Here is a 17,276-nt window from a genome sequence, read left to right on the forward strand (position 1 = left end):
ATCTTCCCTGCAGGCTTATCGAAGGGCTGAAAATCAATCTTGGATTCTTATCCAACGGTCAGTTTTGAATCATACCCTATGGTAACCTATTAGTATAATTTATGATCTTGAGAGTAAGAGTTTGTGAGATTTGGGAAAGTAAAGAGTGCGTGTAAGACAAATGCAACAACTAGTTGTACAACAAGTAGATTGAATTGTATATTGATGAATAGTAGATTTTGTGAGTGATGATGAAGATGAAGATGATCTTTGACATAAATATATATAATGCAAAGTCTTTACATTTGACCTGATTTTCATTAGACGTCCATTAATGAAAGAAATAGCAAAAGGCATAACTTATGTTTCAAATTTGTTTCACGTTACGTCCTTTGTCACTAACCCAGTTAATTTTTCTTGTTAAATATGATCATGTGCCTTGCACATGATGGCAGTGTGGTCATTTTACCCCTTTAAAGTACCGTTTGTGTAATTAGACTAAACGTAAAACACTTTTTCTTTATTCCATCAATCTCTCTCTCTCTCTCTAATCTGCAACACCACCATTATCATCACCAAGCACAAACCCAACCTCTCCCCCGTTTCTTCTCTCACATCTCTCTCTCTCTCTCTTGATCCACACTCCAAACATCCTCTTCCAATTCAAATCCACCATTGTTCAAATCCATCCCATCCGGTTCAAGGCCGCCACCACCATCATCATTCAAATCCACCCCAGCGTAAAAAAAAAACCTCGCCCCAAACCTCCCTCACTCGCCAGAGTCTTTTTCCTCAACAAACCCCCACCACAACACAATCCCAATCAACTAATACCATCCACCCACTATCACCAAAGATCTCAAAATCCACCACAACACCATCTATTGACAACCCATATTAGGGCGAATTCACCAGATGAATACTTACCAGTGGCAGTTGCGACCCCTTTTTTCGAGTTGAGCAGTAGATAATCGGATATAGCGGCCTTAGGGATATTGATATTATTAGGGTTTTTAGGGATATGTTTGTGGCCGTCATGGTGGTGTGCAGTCTGGTTCTCAATTTGGTTCACGGTCAAGCACATGAGGGTTCTGATTGAAGAATGACAAATTGGGGTGTGAAGTAGGGAGAGTCGAATTTGTGGAAATGGGACTTAATCGTTTGGTTGGTAATTTTCAGGCGATGGTGGTTTTCAGATCTACAATTTGATTGGGCGATCGGCAACGGCGATGATGGTTAGGGTCTGGTGGTGGTGCTCTTCATCTGAATGGACGGTGGTTCGTTGGCGGTCCTGTGCAATGGTGGGCGGCCGTTAGAGAAGGTGGAGTTGAGAAGGTTTGGGGAAGAAGACCAACGGTGTGGTTAGTACAGAAGTTTATTTGGTAGAGATGGTGGGTGCAGTGGTGGTTTCGATGGTTGGTGCAATAGTGGTTCGGGAAGGTCGGAGGTTAGGGAGGAGATGGTGGTGATAACAACCGACGGCCGGAGTTTAGGTGGAGGCGGTGGTTGTTGAGTGAGAGGGACGGGAAGAGAGAGAGAGAGAGCGTGTGTGTATATTTTATTTTTTTTAGTTTAATTATTAAAAGATTTTTATTCTTTTTGTTTTATTTATCAGATAATGTGTAAAATTACTATACTACCCTCATGTGCCTTGCACATGTCCATATTTAACGAGAAAAATTAACTGGGTTGGTGACAAAGGACGTAACGTGAAACAAATTTGAAACATGAGTTATGCCTTTTGTTATTTCTTTCATTAAAATACGTCTAATGAAAATCAGGTCAAACATAAAGAAAGTCTTTTGCCATTTTGTATTTAATTAATTTTCTTCATTATTTATCTTGTAAACAGTTTAACAAAATAAATTTATGATCCAGGATGAAACCAAAACAAAACACTTTTATCTTGCAATAACAATTTAGAAAAGAACTTTTGAGAGAGAGAGAGAGAGAGAGAGAGAGTTTGTGAGATTTGGGAAAGTAAAGAGTGTGTGTAAGACAAATGCAACAACGAGTTGTACAACAACTAGATTGAATTGCATATTGATGAATATTAGATTTTGTGAGTGACGATGAAGATGAAGATGATCTTTGACATAAATATATATAATGCAAAGTCTTTACATGCCATCTTAACTTAGAGCTAATATATTCTTCTACAAGGTCTATTTTTGTTATTTCATGATTAAACGAGAGAAATAAACCGTTTAAATCATAACAAAATTAACCTTTGTATGTTGCATGCCCCCAACAGCTAAGCAAACAACATGTTCCAAACATATGCTTGAAAATTGATCTAATCACCTTCTAGTTATTAGCATGAATCATTGACGTCTACATACTATCTAAACATATAACATGCCATAACACAAAGTTTTCCCTTAAACTTAAACATCCATAACAGTCTAGATAACTTCGTATAAGCGTATAACCAAACATTATTCCAAGTCGAATCCTTATTAAGGTTACACGTGGTTAAAATTTTTTTAGAAAGGTCAACAAATCCTTCAAACGGGCCACTGACTAAACTCACCACATTGGGATATAAGCGCGTTTCAATCCGGGGAAAATCCTCACCTAAGGCCAACGCCCGTGAACACTTGCTTGAAAGCACGACAGTGCGCTGCGATAAAACTCATTCAGTTGAAGGATCCAACTAGTGAACCCCACCTGCTTGTATAGTCTACCCGGTACTGCTGAAACTAAATGATTGAAACATAAAACGAACCTGGGTCCACCACCCGCTCATTGTCATATGTATTAAAATTAGAATATGACTTAAGTTATGTCAAATAAAAGCCAGCCTCAAATTTATGTATTGGAGAGTAAATAATTTGTGGCAACTAATTGGCGCCAAGAGAAATTGTTTATACAAAATCAAACAGACCAAAAGTAACACCAAACTAGCCGCCGCTATCACCCTTATCCACCCGGTCCAGTCCGAAGCCATCTTGTGGCTTCCATTGTAACTTAACTAAACCGTATACCCCACATTCGTTTGTTCTTTGTCTCATTCCACCACCCGAATTTCATCATCCGCTCATACAATTCATTTCAACCAATTGAGAACAACTTCAGTAAACTAAACTAATGGAGAAACTTAGCCGGACGGCGAATCTATCACTCCGATACAGCCTCTCTCAGAGATCATTAGAGAACCTAGCCAGTTCTTCTTCTGTCAGGAACTCTGACAATGATGTTGATTTTGATGACGTCTTCGGCGGACCTCCAACGCGGACGAGGTACAGTTTCGGCGGTGGTAGGTCCGACTCGTCCAGCTCTCAGTCTGGATTGGGCGAACGGCCGGTGTTTGGTGAGTCGTATGGTTCGCCGAGAACGCGGACGAGTGATGATTTTTATGATGATATTTTTAGGCGGAGTGATGAGTCGGTTCGCTCGCCGAGGTGGCGCTCTCCGACGACGTTAAGTCCTGCGAAAACCGACACGTTTTCGAGTTCGGTTCCGTCTGATTTCAGGTTCTGATCAATTCTGTTCATAACGAAACTAGCAGAAGCTATGAAAGAAAAAGAGTGCACGAAACTAGCAGAAGCTATCAATTCTGTTCATAATAAGAAAATGATTTTTATCCACTAGGCCCGTGATAGAACTCCGAAATTAAAACAAACAAGAAATTAAAGGATAGTTGTCCCGATTCGAGATGGGTTAGTCTCTGGTTAGTCGATTCGAGATGGAAATTCTCCAAATAAAAGGTTAATGAACCCAAATATTTCTAATACATAAACATGGATGATCAATAAACTAAAATACCAGCATATAAATAGACCTAACTATATTAATAATGATGGGGTTACTTAGACCCTTCAGCATCTCACTCATTTATTTCCCTTGGACCCTTCTAATTCTTTGGATCTGGCTCTAACACCCACCCGTAGAGAAAACGGGTTCGTATCAATACATCCCGCCGGGCAAAACGACTTGTCCTCAAGTCAAGAAGGAAGTTGACCAGTTAGTTGCTTGTAGTTTGCCCAAGCGATAAGCAGCTCCAAAACCGGGTAACCAGCTGCTGAAACCCACTGATGAGCAGCAACCACCAATCCCGTAGTACGGTCAGGACCATTTAAACACCTCTTTTCTCACGGAAGCTTGCCAGAAAGTGAGCCTTCGAAATACACACCAGTTTGAATTTGATCTTTAAACTGCCCCATGATTGCACGTCTCTCCTCAGAAACCCAAGGCAACATAAACTTCTCTTCACCGATTTCACCTTCAAGTATGCTCGTCCCGCTGCTCAAAATACCAATCTCCAACCTTTTTCGATTAAACCCCGCCAAGCGATGCTCGATGGTCTCTTGGAGCTGAATCACGTTGAGTGATTGCAAATTGTGAAGTTTCTTGGAAACGACATCATCCATGGTTTCATGTTGATCTTTAGAGGGGTTGATGTTTTGGCTTGCTTTCATTATCACCACCATACTATCCTCCGCCACCGTGTCCTTTTCATCATCATCTACTTCTTTACAGTTATAGTCATCTCCCATCACCTCATCAACCGTCAGACTGATCCCATCAACCTCCATATCCAAATTGGATCTGATATGGTCCCCCTTGTGAAGGCACTCATGGTTACAGGTAGTCGGCACTTCTGACTTTATGGGAATGGCTTCATGTTTGTGGCACCTGCAGGGTGTTCCATACATCCGAGCCTTGATTGCTTCAACATCGTCCTTCAAGGTTCCAAAACTAGCATCTAATCTTGCTGCAATTTCAGCTAATTGAACAGCAATCAGATCATCTTTTGAACCTCCCATTTTGATTTGACTGTTCCGGGTATGAGCCATCTTTGCTTCGTTTCCCGGCAATGGAACCAAATGATAGAACCTCGAAATTTGATAGGTTAAAATAAACAAGAACAAGGATAGTTGACCTGATTCGAGATGGGCTAGTCTCCGGTTAGCCGATTCGAGATGGCAATTCTCCAAATACAAGGTTAAGAACCCTAATATTTTTAATATATAAAACGTGAATATCCTATAAACCAGAACAAGCACATATATATAAACTTAATTGCCTAATAAATGCTGCATTTATTTTTAAACTTTAGCTCTTCATCTCCCGACTACCTTTATTCCTCATTAACTGCATTGACCCATTTGATTTAGCCTTTTGGCCCACCCATATTGATCTGGGTATGTATCAATACATCCCGCCCGTACAATCGACTTGTCCTCAAGTAGAGAATCCGATATTTGTTTTACCAAGCGATTAGCCATTCAATTGTAACTTGACCAGCTTCTTGGACCCAGTAACGATCTGGAACTGATTGAAGGACCCAGAAATAACCTTGGATGGAACGCGGTTGCTGATTGATATCCCCATATTTAGTTGTCGGAAGAGGCATAGGTGTGGTGTGATTACTAGTTGAAGCACAAAGAACCATTGCTTGTGACTTAATTCCACTCATGGTTGCTGGCATTAGGTTGCACAGAACACTAGCCTTTTGGTTCTGTCCTTCTTCAAGTCTAGGTTGTTCTTCATAGACATGAAATTTTTTAACATACAAAGAATCAACATCAGAATGCTTCTGAATTTCCTCAGTGACCCCAACACGTATATCAAGGCTACTTAGTGTTACTTCTTGTTCAAACTCCTTTTGACTGGTTTCGTTTATCAAAATTTTCGACCTTCAATTTAACACCGAAAGACTGATCTTCAATTTTCGATTGAACATCTGAAACATGCTTAGACAGATCTTCGGTCTTCGATTGAAGATCTAAAGCTTGCTCAAATCGATCTTCGTCAACGCTAGGGCTGTTGTCTAGGATTTCTTCGTTGACTAGATCTTGATTGTTGCACGGGAGGGGTGCTCCAAACATCACGGATTTGATTTCTGCAACATAACCCCTCATTTGGGAGACTATGGCGTCGAGCTTGGTAGCGATGGCTGCCAACTGAGCGGCGATTTGATTGGATGTATTACTGCTGCCATCGTTACCCTCCTTCTGGTTATTCCGGGCATGCACCATCGTGTTTCCCGGCAAGGAACCAAATGATAGAACTCCGAAATTAAAACAAACAAGAAATTAAAGTATAGTTGACCCGATTCGAGATGGGTTAGTCTCCGGTTAGCCGATTCGAGATGGCAATTCTCCAAATAAAAGGTTAATGAACCCAAATATTTTTAATACATAAACATGGATGATCAATAAATGATGGGGTTACTTAGACCCTTTAGCATCCTCACCCATTTATTTCCCTTGGACCCTTCTACTTCTTTGGATCTGGCTCTAATACCCACCCGTAGAGAAAACGGGTTCGTATCAGTCCAACTAACGAAACTTTTACTATCTCTATTTGTAATCCACGAAAACAAGTAATTAAGAGTAGAGTCGAAAATGAAATATTCTATTTATGCTGACAAATACCGCTTCATTCCGAGCGCACTAAATAATCCACCACGCAGAAATTTATCAATGTATTCTTTAAATTGCTAGTTTTAAAGCTTGTTATGTATACGCGTTAGATGAAATTAGGATTTGCTTATGATCAGGCTGCTATTTTTGCAATTTTGTCCTTCAATGATCAGGCTGCTATTTTTGCAATTTTGCCTATGCCTGAAGTTTTGGGGTTTCTGCATATATTATATTTAGGGCTGTAAACTAACCAAACCTTTGGCGAGCTGTTCGTAACGGTTCGGTAGGAAGTTCGTTTATGTTCTCCATTCGATTATTAATGAGCACGAACAGCTGTCGTTCGGTTGCGTTCAATGTGTTCATTTATGTTCGCTAATGTTTGCTCATTAAAAGTTTTCAATACTTTTTAATGACTTTTCTAATTTGTCATATAGATTTAAGTAAAATTATTAACTGTACAATAAAAATGTATACCACACACTTCATAGTTCATAGCCGGACCATACGGTTGATACCGACCATTCTCGGTTAGCCAAATCAAAAATAACATTGTTTGTGTCCGTTCGTTTGTGTTTGTGAACAGTTCATGAACAAGTTCATTTCCTTAATGAACGAACCCAAACACGAAGTTTCGTTCGGTTAGCTGTTCGTGAACCGTTCACTTGTTTGATAAAAGCTTAACAGACGAACATGAACAGGGCCTTGTTCAGTTCGTTTACAGCCCTAGATATGATGTATGTTTATACTATTGTTTAAATGCTCTCAGCCTGCCTCCAAAGATGACAGAAGATGCAGGCATTCCTGTGTTTGGTTCAAATGTGCATACACAAAACGTTCATCTGTCCAGATTTTCAAATCCAGCAGCACAAATATCCAGGAGTAATTCAGGCCAATCTGCTGGTAAAACATTGTTATCGCGTGAATCATCTAGTGCTAAGGAGTCACTACACTCGACACAATCAACAGAAACTGAAGTTGGCTACAAGTCAAAGGCTAAAACTACTGGAACAAGATCTCCAAGCACTGAGTTTCACTTTTCTATACACAAATGGCCCAATGTGGGAGTACCATTACTCATGTCTCTTCGTGGGGGCAAACATCATACTTTGAAAGGAAGTAGTAAAGTTAGCGCGGTGTCAATGGATAATATGCAAGAATCTGGATTTCCTAATGAAGATTTGCCTGCAAAGAAAGAAGATACGAAGCCTGTTTCCGGAGTTAGTTTAATGGACGTTATTGAAAAAGAAACTTTAGCAGTCAAACCGGAAAACAATATGCAGGATGAGGTCATAGCTCCAAGTTCATTATTACATGATGAGCTTGAAAGAAAAGGTAATTTGTGGTTTCAAAGTAGATATTAAATCAGATTATTGTGAAAGTTATAACATCTGTAAAGTGAATTTTTATTTTCTTGTGGTTCAGGTTATGAAGAGGCTGGCAAAGAGGCTGAAACTAAAGAAAAAATGGAGACAACTAGTGGTAAGAAAAAACCTGTGGCGAAAAAGACAAATAAGCCTAGTGTCGGGTCACCTAAAAACCGAGTCAAAGGTATGGTCAAAGATTTTTTCAAGATTTCTAATCAAGATAGTCCTCCAAAGGCCAAAACTAATGTGAGCTCTAGATGGAAAACTGGTGGTAAAAGCAAAACACAAGAAGAAGTCGATAGTATCATTTCAAATCTTGATACTAATCCAAAAATCAAGACAGATGCTTCAAAACCAACGAACTTGGCAAGTGAATTGCCTTCAGAAAATGTGAAAATGGCACCCGATGCTTCAAACACAACCCCGTTGCATGGTAAAATGCCTGCAGAAAATGTAAATAAGATGCCAGATTCTTCATTCATGGTAAATGCATATCTATTTTAACTTCACATTATTTATTATTACACAAACTAGTTATAAAGTTTTACAATATTTTTTGTTTCTAAGGCGAAGGAAGAAACCGTGAAGTCCACCAAGCAGAAATCTGCACCGCATCGTACCATTAGAAAACTTGAGGATATAAACTTTCAGCAGGATACCACACCATCTTCTGGTTAGTTAATTACCCGAAAATAATAACTAGTAAGCTGTTTTTAGCTTAATATTGGCTTATGACATGTGGTTTTGTATCTCAGAATCAGTTCCTAACGGTTCCAAGGCTAGTGTTGAAAATATAGACGAAATAGATAACTTCCAGGTATTCAATTTCTTGTCTTTTGGTAATTCTTATTCGGATCACACGTCTTATTAAATGAGGACTTGACACAGGTGCAAGAATTGGCTACTGTGGATGATTCAAAAACTCAAGAAGAATCCGAGGCCATTATGGTAAGTACATTTGTTATGATCACTTATTATTATTAGTTAATTGTTTTATTTACGCATATTACATAAACTAGGCTTTGGATTCAAAGATCCACACATGGTCAAATGGAAGAAAAGGAAACATTCGCTCATTACTCTCTACTTTACAACTTGTAAGTCCAACCGCATAATTATGTTTAATGTCATGTTTCGAGTTCAAAACTTTATATATGCGTTGACACAGGTGCTTTGGGCCGAGAGTGGATGGAAACCGGTTGCACTCGTTGATATAATAGAGGCAAATGCAGTGAAAAAAGCTTATAACCGAGCAATGCTATGCTTGCACCCTGATAAGTTGCAACAAAAAGGCGCTGATTCGCATAAAAAATACATTGCCGAGAAGGTCTTCGATATACTTCAGGTACATTAAAATATTATGACTATATTATACTAAAAAAATAATTTTTTTGATTATATGTGATGTGGTACAGGAGGCGTGGGATCATTATAATACTCTTGGTACACTTCTTTGACCATTCTGTGACATGTTATCAATTATCATGATTGCCCCCACCACCACACAAGACAGACAATGTTTGAATTGTAAGCATCACTCTGCATAAAGGACTTAGCTTTTCTATGTTTTGAATACAAAACTAGTTATATTATATACCACACTTTTTGTTTTATTTTTCTTCTAGATACATTTTGAGATATATGCATTGTAAGTTGTATATTTTGTAATAATATTAGTTCATGTGTATGAAATGAATGCAATTCTTCATTTATCATATATTTTTTTTGCAAAATATAAATGAAGTTTATGGCCATGATTGCAGGAATGTCTTGTTGTAGCATCTGAAACAATAGTCAGTTATTTGTACATTACATGTGATCATTTGAGTATCCATGTTCGTTTATTTGGCAATAGTCAAATAATAATATTATTCGTCCACTTCAATAATTACATTACTTTTATCAGAATTGATGATTGTACTTCGATTTGATTTTGTATTATACTTCAGTAATTATAACCTTTTGAATCTGTTAATTGCTGACATGATTTTAGTTATTATTGTTTTCATTATTATACCGACCGTTGCAGGGCTTCAAAGGGGCGGCAAAAGCTGATGTGGCCCGTCTTAACGCCGCGCACACCGCGCCTGGGTGGCAAGGGGGATTTTGGTAACGTGCTATGGGGCTTTAAAAAGGAACTTGTGGGGCTTTGACGTGGCAACGGTGCTTTAAACCCACACCGTGGTGTTAAAGGGGGTGTGCTGGTTAAAATTTTATTGCCTACGTGACATTGACGTAGTGTTTTAACTTAAGTGTTTGAGCATATGAAACTAGGGAGTAAATCATGTTAGGTTGATGCTTTACGGATTGGCATGTTCAAGTCTTCAATTGTTCAACCTGAACATGACCCGTATATTTTATACATGTCAAGAACATTTAAAATCATGTAACACGAACACAACCCGCTTAACTCATTATATAAAAACGTGTCAAACGGGTTGGTGGGTAGCAGACTAGCAGTCAAGCTATAAATGTGTTAATCCGTTGATGGGTTGTGAAACAATATGTTATATGAGTTAGAGGGTTGGCCTACTTAACTAAACAGGTTAAACTGGTTAACATAACCAATGAATTACCTAATAAATGCTAAAAATGGATAACCCGTCCAATATAGATGAGGTCCTAAAAACACCCAATGGATGTCCCTCTCCTATGGCTAATAACGTCGACAAGAGCTAAAAACTCTCCACTAGGACCACCCATTGGTGGAATATTTTTCCATAAGTGGGTACATTAAGATATGACTATAACGGCAATGGACCTCTTGGTCTAATAGCATGGGAGGTGATGGTTAAGTCTTAGGATTTTATGATCTTAGATTTGAAACCTGATTTAAGGGGGTTCTTTTCATAGTGGTGTGCTTCCTTCTTGATAGTGTTCATGGATGACTCACGCATGGGGCGCCAAAATCAGTATGGACGGTTCACATCCCGTCACCGGAAGACTCACTCGAGTATTGATGGTAATTTCAAACGTTCTTAAAAAAAAAAAAGACGTGACTACAGTGAGATGTTACCGTGCTATGAACAAATTTTTATTAAATATAGACGGATCTGATTTCTATGATGGGCGGTTTATAAGACTCATCCAAACACAAATACTAAGAACAAGATCACCCGTATAACCTTTTTTTTTTTTTTCTGAAGTATATTAAGAAAACAAAAACCCATATGGATGAAAATAATGTTTTCCCATTCGTGGTGTGACTATAGTGAGTTTTGTTAAAGAAAAAAAAATCTTTGCTTTATTTATGTAAACATATTTATATAATTTTAAACTAGTTTTCTTAATTTGTTCTCACTTGTAAATTTGTTTAATTTAACCTATATTTTTACAAACCCAATACAAAGTATAACCATAAGAAAAACTTTATTCTAGTCAAAACTCATGTGTAAGAATCATGTTGAATCCAGCCAAATCTCATCGCAAGAACTTAACTTAATTAAATTTTTTGTATACTTAATTAAATATTTTTTAACTTTTATTTTTTGAAGAAAGTGATCATGAACAAGGGCCAAAAGTAAAAAAGGACAAATATCCTGTCGCAAATATTTAACTCTTACTTCACACACACACTTCCACTTCAACTTTTAAAGCATTCCTAAGCCTTGTATGTTACTCTATTAATCCAATTTCAAATGTTTCAAAACATGGATCCTCCAATCAGGGGCGGAACCATGGCAAAGAGGTCTTCTAAATCCTATCATCAGAAACTTTGTTACAGAAATTAATATTAAAGAAAACATAAGTTGGACCATAATGAATTGAAGTCAATGGTCAAGTTTAGTAACATAGATTTTTCATTTGAGAAATTTTTGTGCGCCAAAGATTTATATATACGACTCAATATAATTTTATGATACAAATACTTAAGTTTGTTTCAATTTTCTTTCATCTCTTAAATACCTAATAATTAATCTCGTCTAAAATATTTTTAACTGTATTCCAGTAAAGAAGGGCAAACCGTTGCCCAACTCTCTCCATGTGCAGGTTCTAGGGTGTCAAGCCAACTTGAGCCTGATGTACATATCCTTACGATATTAAAACACATTTTTACAAATGGTCGTTTCCACGTAGCTAGTAAAGAAGAGAACACATACATAGTTTGTCGTAGTATATATTTTCCACTCTTAAAAAACATTAAATTTAATTATTTTTAATAAAACTATAACATAGTTTGTCGTAATACGTATTCTCCACCCTCATATTAACCATTGTTGTCTATCTTATTCTTAAAAAGATCTATAATTTGAAAATTTATTAGGATATAACCCATAACGGATTTCTCCTAGCCAAACACGTCTAATTGTTGAGCTCTCATCTCATCCATAGTCAATGCGTTCAGAACACGTTGGTGATATTTGAAACGAAACATTTTCAAGGAAGTTGTATTTATTACGTGGATAGAGCATAACAAAACGACTTATAATTTTTCTAAGACTTAAAAAAAGAATTAGTGAAAAATCACATGTAAATAAAATAGAAGTTGATATTCACCCAATTAGATATAAGATATATGAAAAGATAGTTTAATAATAATAATTTATGTGGAAGAGAGATTTTAGATACATTCCTGTTATCGATATTTAAAACCAAAAAAAGAAATATGAAAATAATAATAATAATAATAATAATAATAATAAGGAGAAAAGAAAAGAGTGGACCAGGCGTCCGTTTTCCATGGCTGATTAGAGGTTAGGCTGTCACTGTCCTTTACCTCTGGTCTCTGTCTCTCCCACACACATACAATACAATCACACGCCCACTTGTCTCTAAGCTAGCTCATACCTCAAACTCAAACTTTCCCTGCCTACTTGCTTTCTGTTAATTTGCAGCTGGAATAACCTGCAATTTCTAATTTGCTCTTCTGTAAGTAACTTCTACTCAATTTCTGTTACTAGTTTCATCTGCCTTCGTCTTCTTTTCAACCGTATTTTGTAGATCTCAACTCATTTACCTTCTAATATGTCAACTTTTTTCTTTTCCAAAGGCAAAAGAAACAACTTACAGAAAGAGAAGTTACTCCATCTATTTTTAAACCATAAGAAGATTAATATATTTTTTGCTTGATGACTGCAGGTTACTTTATGCTGAGCTTATTATTGCGTGGTCGCTCCTATTGACATTCACAAGCACTGTGTGATAGATATATTTAACAAGTTTTCTTTTCTGGTAGAATAATAATATTTTGATTTGTTTTTATCCCTTTGTAATTTGCTAAACATAAATTCGGAATTTGTTTTGTCTTATTTAATTTTGTTTTATATTGATATCCAGAATATTATGGAAAATTTGATATTATAATTTATATGTGAGTTGTTGCACACTGGAAACACTATAATATATTATTAACTTGCCTAGCTGGATATGTTTGAATATTCTACATGCTAATAATTAAGATAGCTTTTATTTGAGACATGTGTAGACAGGCACATATGAATTATGTGATCATAGTCGGCACCATGACATGAAAATATATATTCATCTGGTTTATTTGTTGTTTTAAATGTACCAAACTAATGTTTTATATCTATGATGATATGATTAATATATTTTGTACATTTATAGGATGAGTTATGCTTCACATTGGAGCAAAATGAAATTCGTAACGAAGAAGGGTCCGTTTCATTTTAAAGGAAAATCAACCGCTTGTTTTTGTTTATTCCCCAAAGTTAAATCTGGATACGGCCCGGGAAAGTCACCCGTTTATCTCAACGTCTATGACTTAACACCCATGAACGGTTATGCTTATTGGGCCGGTGTTGGCATCTTTCATTCTGGTGTAGAAGGTAAAATTTTTTATTGAGTAAACTGCTATTTTCGTCCCATGAAATCATGAACGGTCATGCTTATTGGGCCGATTATGCATTTTACTCTTTTCTGTTTTAATTTAGCATATTATTTTAACAATTTAATTAACTAAACAGCTATACTTTTAAATGACAGTTCATGGTGTAGAATATGCATTTGGAGCACATGACTACCAGAGTAGCGGTGTCTTTGAGGTCGAACCCCGCCAATGCCCGGGGTTCAAATTTAGAAGGTCGATATTAATCGGGACCACGTGTCTTGACCCGGTCCAGGTCCGGGAGTTCATGGAGCATCATGCTGCTAACTACTACGGCGACACGTACCACCTCATTGTCAAAAACTGCAACCATTTCTGCAACGACATTTGTTACTATTTAACTGGGAAGCGGATCCCTGGATGGGTTAACCGACTTGCTAGACTCGGTAACATAACATTTCTTGCATATTGATCATTGACGGTTTTAACTTTTAATACTAGAAATGTTGTTTTATATGATTTTATATATGTATGCGTAGGTTCGATCTTTAGCTGTGTTTTACCGGAAGCACTTAGAATTACAGCTGTGCAACATGATCCTAGTTTGATACCGTATGAACACGAGAAGCAAAAGCTTAGAAGTAATAGTTTTAGTTTCTTGTCTTCGAGGCAGAGACAGTTATCGGTTTCTTCGTTGCTTCTACAATCGCCACTAAAGGGATGCTTAAGGCCGTGGGAGTTGAGGCGATCCAGAACCGTTGTGGTAGACGGGTAAATTGTATAATAATGGAAGATTTCGGTTGCTTAAACCTTGTTTTTATGCATGGAAAGTGCATTGTACACTATTGAAGTTCTAAGAATATCTTCAAAATCTTTGAAGTTTACCGTTATATACATATTCTAATTACAAAAGGGAAGACAACAAAAACAAGGAAGGAATAACTTTTAATGTTCAAAATCTTTCTTACTTTTTTAAAAGGTATTGTAAAGGTAAATTGAGTATTATAAAAATGAAAGAACTTATATATAAAATCAAACTTGTGTTAGTGGAAAGAAGTTAATGTGTGACAACATTCCAATAGAGTTGGTATAAGCGTAAGGTATGAAAATTGTAATTTTTTTAACAGCAAAGAATGTAATAATAAGCTTAAAACCAATATGATACACAACCTCATTAGAGAGAGGAAAAGAAAAGAAAAGGAAAAAAAGCTTACAAAGCTAAAATTACAATGGAAAAAAGTTATCACTGTCTCTCGCGTTTCGCTTGCTACGGCTTATCACATACCCATCGTACTGTCGTATATACAACATACTACCTTCACATGTTGCGTATTGTCGCCTAGCACATCTCACCACCTATTGACATGTCGGCATCTATGGCATGTCAGTTGGTGCATGTGAAAAATTGGTCGGCATATGACCGTTTGTTAGGGGTGATAAATGATTTAATTTACATGTCATGATCTAGTTGACATGGCTAGTTTAATCAAACGAGTAATGCTTGTATTGACATGTCCACCTATTAAGTAAGAGGGGTTGTGTTCGGGGTTGGGCTGAAACATGTTTGATTAAAGAGGTTGGCCCACCATTTAACGCATTTATTACAGTCTACCAACCTATTTAACATGTTTAAAGCCAATTACAACTAGGGTGTGAATAAGTCGAGTTGCTAGCCATTCGAGATCAGCTAGTTAAAAGTTCAACATGAGTCGAGCTTAAACAAGCTCAAGCTCAAGCCTACATAGTATCCACATACCAGCTATTTGATGATTTTTTTTCTTATTTGTGCTTGAACGCTTGGGTTTGTTGGCTAATCCTAAATTTCATCAAATTAATGGCAATAAATGACACGTACATTCGTAGTTGTGCTTGCACAATGAGCACATATTGCCGCTCGCCTGATGAGTTCAGGACAGAATGCACTGGCTGGCTCTACATACTGTAATACATAGAGTCAGAAAGATTGTTTCGTGAATAGGCTCACAACTCACAAACTCAAACAAGTCTATTATTTGTGTTAATTTATCTATATTTGTATATCTATATACTGTATAAAGCATAAGTTAGGGACTTTTTAATTTTTAAGAAGTACCAAACTTGTTGATTTAGGTACAATAAGTGATGCATAAAAATTTTAAATTCCATGGGCAATTTGTTATTTATCCACAATCATCGTGTACGGTTCATTTTAATTCATTTAAAAATAGTTACAAGCGTGCTACTTTAACTTTAATCACATTGTTAATTTATAAAATAATTATAATATTTACCTCTTATTTTAAATAAACTACCCCCACGATATTTAAATGACTGTAACTTTTTCACACTTTCATAATTTTTTTTTAAAAAAAATTACACAATAAACACAAGCATTTTATTATCTTTAATTTGAGTATGATATTGCTATAATTTAGCGTGTTATGTGATTACCAGTAAGGCAGTAAGGACCGACAAATGGATCGGGTCAGGCGGGTTCGGATCACGGGTCTAAAAGGGTCAAGGTCGGAACAAATTGATACAAAAAAGATTAGTTTGGTTCAGGTCAGTCGGGACGGGCTCGGGTCAAAAGCGGTCAAGTCAAAAGGGATTTTGTGTTAGAACTGTGTTGACTTAGAACATGTTTTGGGTCGAAACGCGTTCAATGTAGCGTTACACGTGCATCGACGCTAGATTGTGTGGGTACAGTCGTTGTATTTAGCGTTTATATAAAGGCATGATAATTTTGTTAGGGTTACAGAAGAAGTAACAAAGAAATGAGGCAGCGGGTGGAAGAGAGGTTTCTAAGGGTGGTTGCCGCCTCCTGCTGCAGATCTGAGCCTCAATTATTATTCATTTCAAAACTACTTCATCATTAATTCATTATTATTATTATTATTATTATTTAGAGTAGTAATTTTGCTTTCTAATCTAGAGATGAATCTGCATTTTAAGTTGAGCTGTGACCTTGGAACATAAAAGCACAAAACCATGTTTTTCAAAGCCAATTTCGAGAAGGCTTTCGATACAATAAATTGGGAGTTCCTGGACTCGGTTATCGCCCAAATGAACTTCCCGGTTCTTTGGCGGATGTGGATTAGGGGCTGCCTTGTCTTAAGCCACTCTTCGGTTACATTACACCTTCAAAGGAATTGTTTGTTCAAGGCAACCTTTTGTTTGACTAGATTAATTGGAAACTTCTTTGCATGGAGGGCAGGTTTAGACACAACCCCATCAAAAATTGCATTGGCTAAAAGAAACATTCGGTTGCGGGTTACGACTAGAATCATCTGACCATTTGATGGTTGGATGTAATTTTGCTAAACAAATCTATCTGTGGGTGACTGAACTGATGTAAGCCAGGGATATTTGCTGGAAATTCCATTGTTGAAAGATTATCTTTTCCCAGGCGGAATCCGAGCAGCAATCGTTTTAAAAAAACAAGGGTATAGTATTCACTTTGGTCAGTTAGGGTTAATGTCTTGGACAAGTATAAATTTGCATGTCGTGTTCGGGTTTAAGATTCGGCCAAACTGATATACTAAAACTAAAATGGTGGAAGAGAAGTTTATTACTACTATTTATGTTTTCCTTACATTGCAATACAAACCAAAGAGGCAAATCATAAAAGAAGATCAAACTAGTACTAGCAACTCAAGAGATACACCATGAATGCATAACATAAATTTGGAATGCATAACATAATATGCCCCCTCAAGCTAATTAAACGGCTGCAGTGATGTGAAGTTTGGACCGAAAGTGTCAAACTGAGAATATATTATGCTAATTAACGCATAA

The 17,276-nt window shown here is 36.9% G+C and overlaps 2 protein-coding genes across 2 annotated transcripts; both read left to right on the plus strand.

The window, feature by feature from the left end:
- The first annotated feature begins 3,069 nt into the window (after positions 1–3,069).
- LOC143547875 (J domain-containing protein required for chloroplast accumulation response 1-like) lies at positions 3,070–9,405 on the plus strand. Its single transcript, XM_077039184.1, has 9 exons — positions 3,070–3,455; positions 7,117–7,682; positions 7,773–8,197; positions 8,282–8,387; positions 8,470–8,531; positions 8,603–8,662; positions 8,734–8,811; positions 8,883–9,059; positions 9,130–9,405. The coding sequence occupies exons 1-9, from the start codon at positions 3,070–3,072 to the stop codon at positions 9,169–9,171; spliced, it is 1,902 nt and encodes a 633-aa protein (XP_076895299.1). The 3' UTR covers positions 9,172–9,405.
- Positions 9,406–12,565: 3,160 nt separating this feature from the next.
- On the plus strand, positions 12,566–14,313 carry LOC143547877 (deSI-like protein At4g17486). Its single transcript, XM_077039186.1, has 4 exons — positions 12,566–12,583; positions 13,283–13,503; positions 13,661–13,948; positions 14,042–14,313. Exons 2-4 carry the CDS (start codon positions 13,284–13,286, stop codon positions 14,275–14,277), a joined length of 744 nt encoding a protein of 247 aa, XP_076895301.1. The 5' UTR covers positions 12,566–12,583; position 13,283; the 3' UTR covers positions 14,278–14,313.
- The last annotated feature ends 2,963 nt before the right edge of the window (positions 14,314–17,276 follow it).

The sequence above is a fragment of the Bidens hawaiensis genome, unplaced genomic scaffold (assembly GCF_021521415.1).
Source record: "Bidens hawaiensis isolate Kalapana, Puna unplaced genomic scaffold, B.hawaiensis_p1.1 tig00014849_1, whole genome shotgun sequence".
NCBI classification, from domain to species: domain Eukaryota; kingdom Viridiplantae; phylum Streptophyta; class Magnoliopsida; order Asterales; family Asteraceae; genus Bidens; species Bidens hawaiensis.

What these genes read in the sequence shown, in the direction of transcription:
- LOC143547875 (XM_077039184.1), top strand. Translation starts at nt 3,070, where the DNA reads ATGGAGAAACTTAGCCGGACGGCGAATCTATCACTCCGATACAGCCTC. An exon ending in TGATGAGCTTGAAAGAAAAG is followed by an intron (nt 7,683 to 7,772) that starts GTAATTTGTGGT and finishes CTTGTGGTTCAG; the next exon opens with GTTATGAAGAGGCTGGCAAA. An exon ending in TGCCAGATTCTTCATTCATG is followed by an intron (nt 8,198 to 8,281) that starts GTAAATGCATAT and finishes TTTGTTTCTAAG; the next exon opens with GCGAAGGAAGAAACCGTGAA.
- LOC143547877 (XM_077039186.1), top strand. Translation starts at nt 13,284, where the DNA reads ATGAGTTATGCTTCACATTGGAGCAAAATGAAATTCGTAACGAAGAAG. An exon ending in CTTTCATTCTGGTGTAGAAG is followed by an intron (nt 13,504 to 13,660) that starts GTAAAATTTTTT and finishes TTTAAATGACAG; the next exon opens with TTCATGGTGTAGAATATGCA. An exon ending in TAACCGACTTGCTAGACTCG is followed by an intron (nt 13,949 to 14,041) that starts GTAACATAACAT and finishes ATGTATGCGTAG; the next exon opens with GTTCGATCTTTAGCTGTGTT.